At 37.1% G+C, this 14,431-nt stretch overlaps 1 protein-coding gene across 1 annotated transcript in view; it reads left to right on the top strand.

Moving 5' to 3' along the window:
- Positions 1-14,431, top strand: part of col18a1b (collagen type XVIII alpha 1 chain b) — a 93,915-nt gene that overhangs the window by 63,599 nt on the left and 15,885 nt on the right. Inside the window, exons 14-33 of the mRNA XM_084426262.1 lie at positions 1,505-1,624; positions 1,770-1,838; positions 1,936-1,962; positions 2,052-2,150; positions 2,235-2,270; positions 2,475-2,558; positions 2,680-2,712; positions 2,902-2,937; positions 3,197-3,256; positions 7,947-8,024; positions 8,127-8,153; positions 8,252-8,305; positions 9,388-9,459; positions 9,541-9,606; positions 9,692-9,725; positions 11,161-11,214; positions 11,350-11,384; positions 11,491-11,604; positions 11,712-11,868; positions 12,077-12,141. Of these exons, the coding sequence (XP_084282388.1) occupies positions 1,505-1,624; positions 1,770-1,838; positions 1,936-1,962; positions 2,052-2,150; positions 2,235-2,270; positions 2,475-2,558; positions 2,680-2,712; positions 2,902-2,937; positions 3,197-3,256; positions 7,947-8,024; positions 8,127-8,153; positions 8,252-8,305; positions 9,388-9,459; positions 9,541-9,606; positions 9,692-9,725; positions 11,161-11,214; positions 11,350-11,384; positions 11,491-11,604; positions 11,712-11,868; positions 12,077-12,141 (1,320 nt within the window). The remainder of the gene's footprint in view (positions 1-1,504; positions 1,625-1,769; positions 1,839-1,935; positions 1,963-2,051; positions 2,151-2,234; positions 2,271-2,474; positions 2,559-2,679; positions 2,713-2,901; positions 2,938-3,196; positions 3,257-7,946; positions 8,025-8,126; positions 8,154-8,251; positions 8,306-9,387; positions 9,460-9,540; positions 9,607-9,691; positions 9,726-11,160; positions 11,215-11,349; positions 11,385-11,490; positions 11,605-11,711; positions 11,869-12,076; positions 12,142-14,431) is intronic.

The raw sequence follows: 14,431 nt of genomic DNA, 5'->3' as shown, positions 1-14,431 counted from the left end.
TCAATAAAACAACAATAAATCTAATAATTGCACTTAGTGTTAGGTACGTGCCACCTAATATGGCCTAATAGTCCTAGGAAAGCAACTATCTGTCATTTTACATTGCAGTCATTTAAATGTAAGTACAGTATTTATTAGAGCTGTGTGTCATAATACAGTAGTGAAATATGGTAGCCTACTGTTGTGTATTGGGGAAAAGGTAGAGGAATTACTATGATCAAAATACATTTTCAACCCTTCTTTAGCAAGCTAAACATTTTATGACCATATATTTTGTCAAGTATTTTACATTACATGTTATAAATGTAAATATATTTCACACTTAACATCATATATTTTTGTTATATTTCAGAATATATTTCAAAATGATAAATATAAGTGGTCAACGTCAATGTATTTGGAATATATGCCACATATATTTTTGACACTTTAAAATATATTTACATATATTTCTTTTGTGTATGGGTTTAGTGTATTTGGTCTTAACGGACTAGATCTTCTTTACAAATCATTTGTTTAGAACCAGATCAGCTTTGCAGATTGGCCAAGTCATATGATTTTACTTAAGTGAGGATTCATTATGTCGAAATTTCAATGTTTAGCTGCTAAGGGATGTTGATTTCAAAGTAAAACCATGAACCAGAGTGTAATGGATGGTTTTATCTGTTCTCAGGTTTTTTAATATACCATATTCCTGAAAATTATAGTCTACTTGTTAAGTCTGACATCATGCACCACCATTTCTATAAGAACGCAAGCAACAAACAGTTCTGATATACACTTATGGTGATCCGTAATACTACCAAAAAATCATGATCCTAAACTTTCTCTCTAAAGCAAAATCTTTTTTTATAAATAGTTAAAATGTTGGTGTCTGGGATGCAGTGACCATGTTTTTTTATTTTTTTTAAGCTTAGCTTAAATGTATGCTATAAATAAACAGTGCTCATAAACAGCTGTTAGAACAGTATTCTCTATTGAAATGAAGTGGAGGCTTAACCCAAAAACAATATTCGATAAGTCATGACTTAACAAGAGGATATGAGGATCTATATATCACAGTGTCATGTGTTGCTTCAGTGAAGTGAACGACACAGGAGAATATGAAAAAAAACAGTCTTTAATCCAATAATCCAGAACAAAAATACTCAGGACAACTATCAACAACGTAAAACTCACAACACCGAACAAATACCAGACAGAACTCAAGGCTTAACTACTCTGGGAGGGTAATCGACTGAACAGAAACAGGTGCATGGCACTAATTAACAGCCAAGGAAACTAACAAGGGAACACAAGCAGGCAAAACAGGGATAGAACTCAGTGAAAGCAAACCCAAACTGAACATGCATGTAACACAGGCCCTGTTGTACACAAGGACATTGGCTGGCATATTACCTATCAATAACCAGTTTCATGACTGAACTTCAAGTCAATTGACTCACTTTTTAAGAATACCTTTGTACAAGTCATAAATCCTCCCACCCTATTCCCTTCTCTGCAGGGTCCACAGGGTGCATCAGGGATCCTAGGGCAGGAAAGTCTGGCTGGGCTGCCTGGGCCCATGGGACCTCAAGGACCTCCAGGGCCCCCTGGACCCCCTGGACCCGCATTCCGAATTACTGTAAGTTACTTAATTTTTGAAGTTCAGAACCACCTAAACCTTTGATCTCAGGACCGTCACAAGAGCTGTGCAGTCACACAGGACTTTGTGCCACCTGGGGGCTTAACACATGATCTGCCATATCCACTTTTTGTGTTTTTTTCAGACTGATGGGAAAGAAAAAGAAGTTGCTCTTCAATACATTCCAGGAGTCATGGGCCCACCAGGTCCACAGGTAACTGTGTACTGCTGTTACATTATCATCACAGCACAGCACCACAGTGTATATCCCACCTTATACCTGTTTATTCTTTTTATTTATTTTTCTGAAGGGGCCTCAGGGGATACCTGGACTACCGGTGAGATTTTGACAGTTGATAATGTGAAATCCATGTTGCCAAATTATAATCTACTCAGGACCAAAGTCAGTTATCTTTAAACTCTGCAGGGCACACCTGGTTTCCCAGGTATTCCAGGCCAGAAAGGCGATGAAGGTCAAAGAGGACGAGAGGGAATCCCAGGGTTAGATGGCTTTCCAGGAAAAATAGTGAGTGAAAGTTGACTAGCTTGAAGATCAGCTTTCAATGTCAAAATTGTAACTTTTAACAAAATAAATCTTTCAATTTGACAGGGGCTAAAGGGGGAAAGAGGATGGAAAGGTGACAAAGTGAGTGTTAATTTCTAAAATAATAATGATTTGAGGACACTTTTTAATGCTAGGTGTAGAATCTCTATTGCTGTTTTTCTCATCTCTCAGCAACAGAGGTGTTCAACAGTCGTATCCAGTTTAACACTGCAAATTGTCTGTGGATCTAGGCAACAACTGTATAATAATAATAATAATTATAATAATATCTATATTTATGTTTAGGGTGATCCTGGTCGTGTGGCAGGGCCTCCAGGACCGCCAGGGCCACCAGGTCCTCAAGGACAAATGATCTATATTAATGGCAGTGTAAGTGTTATCAAAAAGATAAACCCTCAAATGACTTTGTATAACTCTACATAACACTTTACTAATCCTTCACAACTTTGCAGTTCTGATGCTAAATGATCTAAATAACATTTAATTTCAGAAGAAGGAAGAATATGGAATTCCTGGACCACAGGTGAAAGGCATTAATAAATATTAATTATAATAGCTCTTCCATAACATGAATATTTAAACTGCATGCCGTTCAATATTGAATGTCCCAGACTCCCAGGTAATTCTGATTTGCTATTTACATATCTTTACTGCATTATATTGCATATGGAATCACACTCCAAGCATTGTGTTTTTGTCCTTGTTTTATTAGGGAGAACCTGGTATAGCTGGTCAGGCAGGATTTCCTGTAAGTTTTTTAATGTCTAACTTATAATTTTGTTGTAAGTCTAGTAAGCTGTGTGCTGTAAAATAAGTGTTTGGTAAATCACTTGTATTTTATATTTTGGATAACATCCATTTCTACCACAGCTGGTGTTAATATCACAATCAGGGTGTGGATTACTTTGGGCAAGCTTTGAAAATAAAAAGTCAGTAGGGCCAAACTGAAACTTTCTGTGAGAAGAGAGAAATGTTTTATATGAACTTTTTTGTATATATTTTTAAAGGGACCAATGGGTCCAAAAGGTGATCGGGGGGAACCTGGGCTACCAGGAGACTCTATCAAGGTAATCTGTTTTTCCCCTTCTGTCAGAACATACAACCTGAAGTAACAGAATACTACAGGGTTCCAGAAATTCCGATGTGCATACTGAGCTTGTTTGAATCAAAAAATGCCTTGGTTTCGACTGTAACCTTGTTTCCATTAAGAGGGAACTCGCGCTGCATCAAGATTGACGCTATGGGAAGGCTCTGCGTGATTGCATCGGGAAGCACGTGTGAAATCAGTCCAATGGCGGTATAGCAATGGCAGTATAGGCGGGTGACGTCATGGTAGGAAGCTATAAAGCGCACCCAGACCAAACATTGTCAGCTTCTGATAGGCCGAAGCAAGTCCATCACAGGCATGCAGGGTGACGCAGCGTCTCGCTCCCTCTTCAGGGAACCGAGGTTACAGTCGTACAGTCCACATCCTTTCAAGGGAACTCACGATACATCGAGATTGAGGCTATGGGAACGTCTATACCAACGCAGCGTTGCATAGTGAACAGTGCCTATATTGTGTGAAATCAGGCGAGCACAACAAAGACAGAATCACCTGGGACCCAGGGGTGAAGCCCAAATCTAGGTTGTAAACCTGACGAATGTGTGGGGAAAGGACCAGCCTGCCGCATCACACACCTCTTGTAGGGATACCCCTATTATAAGGCTTACAAAGCCGCCATACTACTCCTGATCCAATGCACCACGATCAAACAACCTCTGGTGTTATCTTTGTGGTTTTCCTTGTGCTGATCACGTCTCATACTTTTAACCATTAGTCTTGGGTTAACTGCCTAATGTTGACACGTTCTTCCTTCAGCTAGGCTCATCTTTATAAGTTTGTATGGCCATAAAGTATTTAGCTGAGGGGGGGTTTGTTAGTTTGCTCAGACTGAATGAGGTCTCAAATGGCAGATTGTCTGATTTAGATTCCTGCATGTTGATCCGGAGTTTCTATGAAATTCTGCTTTTTGATTAGTCTGAAAGATTCATTTGGGTCTGGTTCATTTTCAAAACCTACATATGTTTGGCAGAAGTTTCCACGCTGCCAAAAAATCTACTAAGGGAACCAGTCTCTCAAGGCTGGTCTTAGGTGTTACTCGAGCAACCAATTCGATGTCCTGAAGCGGTGAACCGGCAGGGAACAGACAAACTGATTGCTCTTAGACCCTCCTCAGAGGGGGGCGAGCATCCCTGCACCGCTACGTTTCCAGGCAGACACTGAGATATGGGCTCACCGGACACCACTGCGCCCCGAAGCACACGAGGTGGCGGGGTTGGCAGAACGGCCCACTGAGGGCACCAGAGGGAAACTGGCACCGTACAATGAGGTGTTAACCACTTCTTCCCCCAGAGGGGACTGCCTTCAGAGGTCTGCCGCCATTGGCGTCAGGATCCTTCACCGAAGCCTTTTTTGAGATAATGACGGTCCTCAGATTTGTCTTACCCCAAGACAACTTTGGCTGAGACAACTAAAGCAACCAGAATCTCGAGACTGGTCTCTAGCATAGCTCGAGAAGCCAATCCAGTGCACTGAAACAGATGGCCGGCAGGAACAACCCTCTACAATGCAAGTGAATCACTCGTGTATGCGACTAAATCTTCACTTTGGGCGACTAAATAATATCTATCATTAGCCATTGGCTAATATATTCTTAGATTTTACTCGTCAATGTGTGTATTAGAGGGCAAGTATAAGTTTAGCATAGATATATTTTCACACACAGATAGAGTTTCAAGTCATCAATCGATCTACTATTTCAATTAAACTCAATGGATGTGCAGCGTATCTGTATTTGACGTACCGTAAACTCTATTGTGAAGGTGCACGACTCGCCGTCGCTTTGCTGAGAGCGCTGTGTTTCTCACACACACTTAAAGAGAAAGAGAGAGAGAGAGAGAGAGTGTCTTATATACCACATAGAATCGACACGCTACATGTAAACGATATTCTTTGTTGTATTTTCCTGTCAATATAACAGAGTTCACTGGAATTATTCAGCTTTTAAGAACAAGCAGAAAATATGCCGGGAGTGGACGGAAGTAATGGGCAAACGGCATTCTTATTGGCTGGCACTCATCCCTGTTCTGATTTCAGCAAATTAGTTCGAGTGAACGCTGACAATGTGATTAATGTTCATGAACCCTTCTGCTCATCAATCCTTAGTGCGTTGTATATTGTTATTATTAGTAGTAGAATTGTCAGTATTACTATCTTTTAATAATAATTACAGTTATCTATTACAATATTTTAAGCACCACCACCAGTCCTAAGTTCAGTTAAAATGACAAATATGCATTCTTACATGGTGACCAAGTTTTAGTTCTAATTACTAAAGTTATATCATTAAATAGTGCTTGAATATCATAATCATAATATAATGCTTGATTGACTGATGTTAAGAGTGTACCTTCAGATATTTAAAAAGCTGTGTCATTTTACCAAGATAAGCTGATTTGGTGGAATCATATATATATATATATATATATATATATATAGTATAGTATAGTATAGTATATATATATATATATATGGTGTAGTGTATATATTAGAATATCAGTCTGGCGAGTAACTAAAAAAAAATGACTAAAATGACTATGATTCTATTTCCAAGGTGTGCGTAGAGGGTTAAGGAAACAACCGAAACTGACCCTTCTTAAAACCTCCTCCTGCGTGTCAGACACTGAGACTATAACTCGCTGGAGACCGCTGCGCCTCAAAGCACACAAGGTGGTGGGGTTGGCAGAACGGCCCCTGAGGGCTCGAAGGGAGATGGGCATCGTATAATGAGGTGTTATCCATTTCCCCCCAGGAATTTTACCATTTATTGTCTCAGAATTAAATGCAGCCAAAGATCAACCAGACAACTAAACACGGTCTGGATGAAATGCTGAATAGTATATTAATACAGACATCTAACTCCTCAAAGATCAGATGAGTATATATATTATTTAATTTCTTAAATGCAGCCAAATGTAAACCTAGACAAGTAAAAACGGTCTGCACAAAAAGCTGAATATAGTGTATAAATACAGACATCAAAATCAGATGAGTAGACTTATTTAACATTTAATTCCTCAAAATTAAATGCAGCCAAAATCAACCAGACAGAAAACTCGGTCTGGTTGAAAGGCTTAATATATTTTCATACAGACATATAAGTTACAAAGCCAGACAAATATTTCCATTTAATTTCTCAATTAAATGCAGCCAAGACACAAGCAGACAAGAATACATGGCCTGAATGACAGGCTGAATATTCATATTATAATCTCAAACACAAAAAGAACCAAAAATAATAAATAATTAATTAGTTTGCACACAACAATCATAGGAAAAAGAGAGAGAGGGAAATTCCTGTGTGCTCAGTTCCCTACTCATATAGCCTATTGCGGACCCGTAATCTACACGTTGCCTCAGCTAATGTGAGATCCGAGCCACTAGATTCTTATTGCAGCCCCGTAATCTACACGCTGCCGCAGCATATGCGAGATCCGAGACCGAGTCAAAGAATCTTTATTGCAGACCCATAATCTACGCGCTGCCTCGGCAAACGCGAGATCCAAGCCAAAGAATCTTTGTTGACTTTCTTCCCTCTGAAAGAAAGTCAACAGGAGCAGAGTTAAAGCTCTCGATAGTGCATATCTTACACGTCGGGAATTTATGAATGAACACTGTCAGCCCCCTTTTACTAGAGCTGACATGCATGCTCCACTCCCAAACAAACAACATTCCCACTCATAATGTAGCGAGGGCAGGGAAAAACACACAATCCAAAATGATGTTTGCTATTATGGACAAACAACAATAAATAGACAGAGACAATTTCACACAGAGCGCTTGCTGAAGGCACAGAAGCTGATAATGTTTGGTCTGGGTGCGCTTTATAGCTTCCTGCCTTGATGTCACCCGCCTATACGCCATGGGACTGATTTCACACGTGCTTCACAACGCAATCACACAGAGCGTTCCCATAGCGTCAATCTCGACGCAGCGCGAGTTCCCTTGAAAGGGAAATTTTATTCCCTTGATCTATATATGTGCATTTAAAGTTCATTTCAATTAAATTAAGCACTTCAATTAAATTAATCACTAAATTTAGCACTTTTTACAATACATATGGCTTCAAAGCTAGCTTTACAGAAATTACAATTTAGAGTAGTCTGTTATCAGATGTGACTGTGTCCAAGTAATGTCCATATGTAAAAAAATTACAGTTCTAAGAAAATACAAATCCTGTAGTTAGCTAACATGTATTAATTTAGGCAGAAACAATGAGCTTATTAAAGCAATTATTACAAGTAGAGATCATAATGATTACAATATATAGAAAATTTGGCAGTTGTGAATATTGATTTAGAGTCTTCATATTTTAAGTCTTTTTCATTTTCGTGTCAGTGAAAAAAAGTAAAAACATGGTCATAAAAAAGAGATTGAGATTGGAATTACAAAATTTTAATTGGTAAAAGATAACAGAATGATAATAGAATTTTCATTTTTAGGTTATTGACTGTAAATGCTTTTATCATTCATCAGCTAGAAAAAAACAATATGTTCCTCTGTGTAGTTATCAATATACTGTAGTTAGAAAGATTTTTTTTTAAACCAGGACAGCAGTCAACAGCAATCCGGCCCTGGTGTTAGTAATGTTTAGAAGATGCTATCTTTATCCAAGCAATTTTTTTTTTTTTTTACATTTTGTTCTTTTTTTTTAGGGTCAGAAGGGTGAACCTGGTCTAATCTATGACTCCAGTGGTAGCCCAATTTATACGGGAGGGCTGGCTGGACAGCTGGTGAGAAATCTGCGGCTGTCATTCAGATGGATTTGTTTAGAACAGAACTACTAAACATCCATAGCATTGTTAAACAATTAATGTAGTTATTCTCCGTTTTAGGCCGAGCCAGGACTTCCAGGACCTGTGGTGAGTCTTGCTGAGGAATTTGTTTACCTGCACAATGGACCAATTGAGAAATATAATGATGATTGTTATAGATATGCTGATATATTTTCACTCATTAGGGACCAGTAGGGCCACCTGGACCAAAAGGTGAAATAGGATTACCAGGCAGATCAGTGAGTATCTCTCATGCTGAATCAAAATCAACAACATTTTCTGCAACTTTACAACATTTTTGAAAGTGCAATATTAATTAACTACATGAATTTAGTTTAGGATTAGTTAATAATAAATTATTAATCTCATGCTGTCTAACTTTTTTATATTTCAACTGGCATAAAATTCAAGTGAAATTTATTTGTAAAGTGCTTTCTAGAATACACATTGCTTCAGCGCAGCTTTACAGCTTTACATTACATACTGTTATTTGCTTTACCATACAGTAAGATTTCGGTCTGGGCAACATAACGATATATATTGATGATACGAGTGCTCCTCTGGATTAAGATCTAGCTATATTCTATTTATAGTGTTGTTTAACAGACAAATCAGTGCCTCAGTGACTCGGGCACATGTATGAGTTTTCAAAGGCAATTAAGCTATTTAAATATTGGTCTGTATTATTCTATTAAGAAATGTAAATGTTAGTTGGTTTTGTTGTAAGTGAGAGTAAGCGATTCTCAAAAAGTATTAATGAAAATATGATGATCGTTGTTGCAGATAACAAGTCTGAAAAGTGTGATACACAGGTACACTGTAGTGTAAACAGTAGTAGTTAAAATAGGTAGCTGCTAGAAAGTCAACACATAATGGTTTAATAATCAGAGAATGTAAATAAAAGAAACTCTAATTTATTAGAACAGTCCCAAATCCCTCTCATTACTAACACAAAAACACTTCCAGCTGTTTGTTCACTCTGAATGAAACTAGTATATAAAATTCTATGCAGTCCCATTATCATGTTTAACTGAAATTCAGCATGGTCATGGCCGGGAAAAAAATAAAAGTAATGGGCATGGCCACTTTTAAGTAAGTAACTTAAATTGCCTATAACACAGTGACATAATTTTTGTGTACATGTGCAAATATAAGTACCATAAAAGACAAACATAAAAACTATTGGCCATTGGTCTAATAAACTTTGTTGCTTGCAACTATATTTTAAATGCATTTTTATAATATTATATATCTTAATCAGTTTTTGATCATTTGAATAATTTGGTATATTCTTGATTTCACAATATTCTTAATCAAAAAGGGTCGACCTGGTCTAAATGGAAAAAAGGGGGCAAAAGGTGATTCAGGTGGAGGATATGGTAATGGCTATCAGGTAAAAAATGACTATGTATTTGGTTTTAATTGTTACTATAGAAGTACATATACTATAATATAGATTTCAAACTGATTTTAGGGACCCCCTGGTCCACCTGGGCCACCAGGTCCTCCTGGAACTCCAGCTTCTGTGGAAAGATTTAATGTGAGTAATGAATATCTTGTAGGTTTGTTTGCTATAAAAATAGCATGTGTACTGGCTCACAGTTTTTAATGTGATCTACTTTAAGGGTTATGATGATGGCAGGTCAAGGTTTCCCATTGGTGAGTTGAGAATGAATCTGATTTGTCATTTTCCAATCCATATCACATTCCAGTTTAGTATAACATGAATACAGTGGCGTGCACAGACCTCCTCCGGGGCGGAAGGACCAAAAAGGGCACTTTTTTAAAAAACATTTATTTTTTAAATAAATCACCTGTATTTAAAGCAGTACCCATCTGTCAGTTGTGTTTTTATATATTTTAATGACTTCCTCACAATTATTTGGAATATCTCGCTCGATGGAGAGCAGCAGTAGGTCAGAGAGCCTCTCTTCATTACCAATGAAAATAGGTTGATACAATTAGAATGCATAATACATCAAACAAAAATAGGGGCATGATGATACTATTACTAAATATTATTTACTTTACCAAACAAAACAGATAATCAAGTAGGTAATTATGAGGAATTCATGTTTAGTTATGTTGATGTTATAAATTTGATGTATGTATTCATTTAAGTGTTAGGCTAGCTATCATGAAATCAGTAATGCTTTACAATAAGGTTTTATTAGTTAAATTTGTTAACATGAACTAATAATGAACTGCACTTCTACACCATTTATTAATCTTAGTTAATATTAATTTCAGCATTTACTAAAACATTATTAAAATCAAAAGTTGTATTTGTTAACATTAGTTAATGCACTAACATGAACAAACAATTAAAAGTTGTATTATTATTAACTAAGATTAACAAATAGGCCTACAGTAGCCTAACAAATGAACCTTATTGTAAAGTGTACTATGAAATCAAACATATAAATTCCTTACAATTTAGAGCTGGACATGGACTTAAAATTTCCTTTCACTAACAGTTAGATGTATTTCCCCAAGCTAATAACACTTGCTATGGCCTTGGATAAAAACTAATCTCATTGTCAGACTCAGTCAGAATGCAGCTGAAATTATACTTTTTATGATTGTTAAGCATAACTCACATGTTGCCGCAACTTTTACAGTAGCATGGTAGGATAAATGTAACTTTTCCATATTAGCTTAATGTTACCTGCTGCCCGTGCAGTTTGAAGACTTGCAGCGATAGCGCTGCAAAGGAAACTCCGCCTACTACCACTTCAACTCCGCCAAATGATTCCGCCAAAAAACAATTTATTTAATTTTTTTTTTTATTATTATTGTTAGTGGCAATGGTTTATAAGTGTATTGTTATTTATTATAATATTTATTTTAATAATTATTATCATTTACATTTATCAGAGAGGGGCACAATACATTTTGAGACAAAAGGGGCAGGGGCTTGAGCCCCCCTTGTGCACGCCACTGCATGAATATGTATTTAAGAATAGTTGTTTGTGATGAATCAGTATGCTCTTATTCCAAAGGGAATGCAAATCTTCTGAAGAATGTGTAAGTTGCTTTTGGAACAGCTGCTAACTGAATAAATGTAAATATATTTCAAATTTCATTACTTCAGCTGTCAAAGGGGACAAGGGTGAAAGAGGAGCATCTGGCATCCCTGGCTTGCCAGGTATGATTTATTGAAGCATCGAGACTTTTTATAGGATATTCAGAGAAGTGAATATTATCTTCTTCTTTTTTTTACTGTGAAATGTGAACATGACTTCATCTATCATGACGTGACTGTCATCGTTATCTGCCGTAGGTCTCACTACCACCTTTGACATTTATACGTTTAAGGTATGATGTTCCTTTACACAAGTTTTCTGTTTACATGTAGTACTGTTTGCTGAAAATGTGCAGCACATGGAAAATGTACTGTATTATGTAATATGTTATGCTGTAGCATGAGATGAAAGGTGAGCATGGTCCTAAAGGGGAGAAGGGAGAACCAGGAGGAGGTTTCTACGACCCTCGTCATGGTGGATTACAAGGTCCACCTGGAAGACCTGGACCACCGGTGACATAGCACAGACATGAAATGATTCCTCTCAGATTCTGAGTTTACCTTTGTTTCTTCTTATCGTCTAAAGTGGCTTACTTGACTAAATGTTAATTTCGCTATAGGGCCCTAGAGGTGAATCTATTAGTGGACCTCCAGGTCCCCCTGGGCCTTCTGGAGCCCCAGGAATTGGTTATGAGGGTCGCCCAGGTAGTCCTGGCCCACCAGGTCCACCTGGACCACCGGGATCATTGCTGCCAGGAGCATACAGACCCTCACAAAGTAAGGAATCCACACTGCTACTCAACACATAAAATATATTTTGGGTTCCCAGGGATGCAGATTTGAATGTGACCTGCTTCATGTCCTGATCTCATTTCTTGTCTCTCCCTTTTTCCAGTCTTCTCTCTTGCTGTCCTGTCCATTAAATGCAAAAGCTCATAAATAAATAAAAAAACAACTTTTTCATTTTAACAACTTGATCCTTTAGCAATCAGTATTCCTGGGCCACCTGGACCACCTGGACCTCCTGGACCCCCTGGACATTTATCTCGGGTGAGTTTTCACCACAGAAACACTGCTTGCTGTCAGTGGGCACACTGATGTAAACATCACTTATCTTTCTTTCAGTATGGAGCTTATAATATGACAAAATGATTTGAATTTGAATTGTGTAAATTTGAATCATTGACAAGTGTAATCTAACAAAATGGAATATTATGTGGAATTTTAAATAGTTCTGAATTTGATTTCTTTAAATGAATATTGAACATTTGAAATTTAACGAATTTAAATGTTTTTTGGCTGAATTTTATAGACGTATTTTCAAACAGCTATTTTTTTGTTCTGAATTCTTAGACTGCAAATATTCAGTTTTAAAAAATACAGATTCAAGTTTTCAAGATGAAGAAGAAATTCGGAACTTCAAATTCAGTTTTCTAAAATTCAAACCGTGGAAAATTCAGATCGTAAAGAAAGTAGGTCACAGGTCATCCACAGGGAAGAGTAGAGGATCTCAGAAAAGTCGAACGGAGCATTTTGGCTGCAGTTTTCTGCCGCAAACGTGGTGGTGGTTCAAGAGAATCCGTGTATCATTCGTTCAGTAATTTTTTTATTTAATATTAAGAGTAGAAAAATGAGAAAATTGAGATTTCTAATATTCTAATAATAGTCATCTGCTGCTTATAACTTATATATATTATAACTTATTTTCTCATCAAACAACTAGACTAACGAATGGCTCGACACAACGGAAGAGCCTAGACAGGGCTTTCTTCTGTGTAGACCAGCAGTTCTTAAGTGCCAGGGGATCTGTGAAATAATTTGCTATAACCTACCGTAGCCTATTTTCCGGACTGAAACACGCTGTAATTTATTCCAAAGTGACTTACGCATATATAATGCATTTAACGTCAAATAATATAAATGTTGACTTTCAAAAGTAGGCACGCCAAGAAGGCTATTCGCTGTATTTTGGTTCATTTTTGGTGTGCGCCAAAAAGATCTTTAAGGAGACTGAGACGCGCTAAAGCAGCGCATCATGTTGTTTTATTTATTTTTGTAGTCAAAAATAAATCATTTTGTAGTCATTTTGAATGTACACAAATAAAAATATACATTTTACTGTTTCGAATGATGTCATATTATCTGTATGACTAAATGACAGAGTTTAAGTTATTAAGAAAATATTAAGTTATTTCTCCCTGCTGTGGAACAAATCCAAGTGATGGCGCTGCATCGCGCGCTCACACAACATAGTAGCCTATCAGTTCTGGCATTGCTAACTTCACATCGCAGCATGTTCATTATCAAAATAAAACACAGTCAACCAAACATATAAAAAGTTATTCTGCTGGTTTTTATGACGATGTGATGCCCGCACGTTTCTCTCTCAACTTGGAGATGATCCGGTGTAACTTGCACTCCGGTGCATGCGACTTATTTTCTGGCAAATACGATCAGTTAAAAAATGTTTGCTGTATTATTACAAAATGCAGAGTGGAGACCATTTGGGCACAAAAAAAAAAAAAACATATTGTGTTCATTACCCCCAGCCACATTCATTTTGGGCTTAATCACTGTTATTAGTAGAGGGTCCTTGGAAATTTTGTTTAAAAATAAAACACAAGGCCTACATCATAAAACTCAGAAGATTATGTATTTTAATATCTTTGATAGTCAGTCTGACTGACAGTTCATGCATGTATGTTAGGCCTATATAGGCTACCTAAGTCAATGCATTATTCTTTCCTTTTAGTATTAGTGTTTAAAATGCTTAATTTACTACTAATTATATTGATTTATATCTTAAATTCTTTTTTAACTTACTGGGAGACCATGCAGGCCATGACAGCCGTCATTTAGCCTACCCTGCCATACCCAGCTGATGCAAAGTGTAGGTAAATTCATATCTACACAGAAGAAAGCCCTGTCTAGGCTCTTCCCCGTACGGGTTGTGTCGAGTCATTGTCTGGTTGTTTGATGAGAAAAAGATGAAATGTATATACATTTTTACTATGTAGTTGCAATAAACGCGTTAAGAATCTGTGCAACTGCAGCAGCGAATGACTATTATTAGAATATTAGAAATCTAATATTCAAGCTGTTTTCTGGTTTTTCTATTCTTAATATTAAATCAAAAAACGAATGATACACGGATTCTCTTGAACCACCTCCACGTTTGCAGCAGAAAAAGTAATCGGTTACCTAATGTAACCTCTGTTCTCTCTAGAAGAGGGAACGAGTATTGCGTAAGTTGCTTACGCTACGGGTAATGTCATCTTTTCTCGAGATATGAAGCCAAAAAATTATCCTTAATTTTTATAATCTTGTCAACGCAGTGCAG

This window comes from Rutilus rutilus (assembly GCF_951802725.1).
Source record: "Rutilus rutilus genome assembly, chromosome: 12".
In the NCBI taxonomy this organism is placed as follows: domain Eukaryota; kingdom Metazoa; phylum Chordata; class Actinopteri; order Cypriniformes; family Leuciscidae; genus Rutilus; species Rutilus rutilus.
The sequence above is the reverse complement of the archived record's forward strand: the minus strand, read 5'-3'. Positions and strand labels throughout refer to the sequence as shown.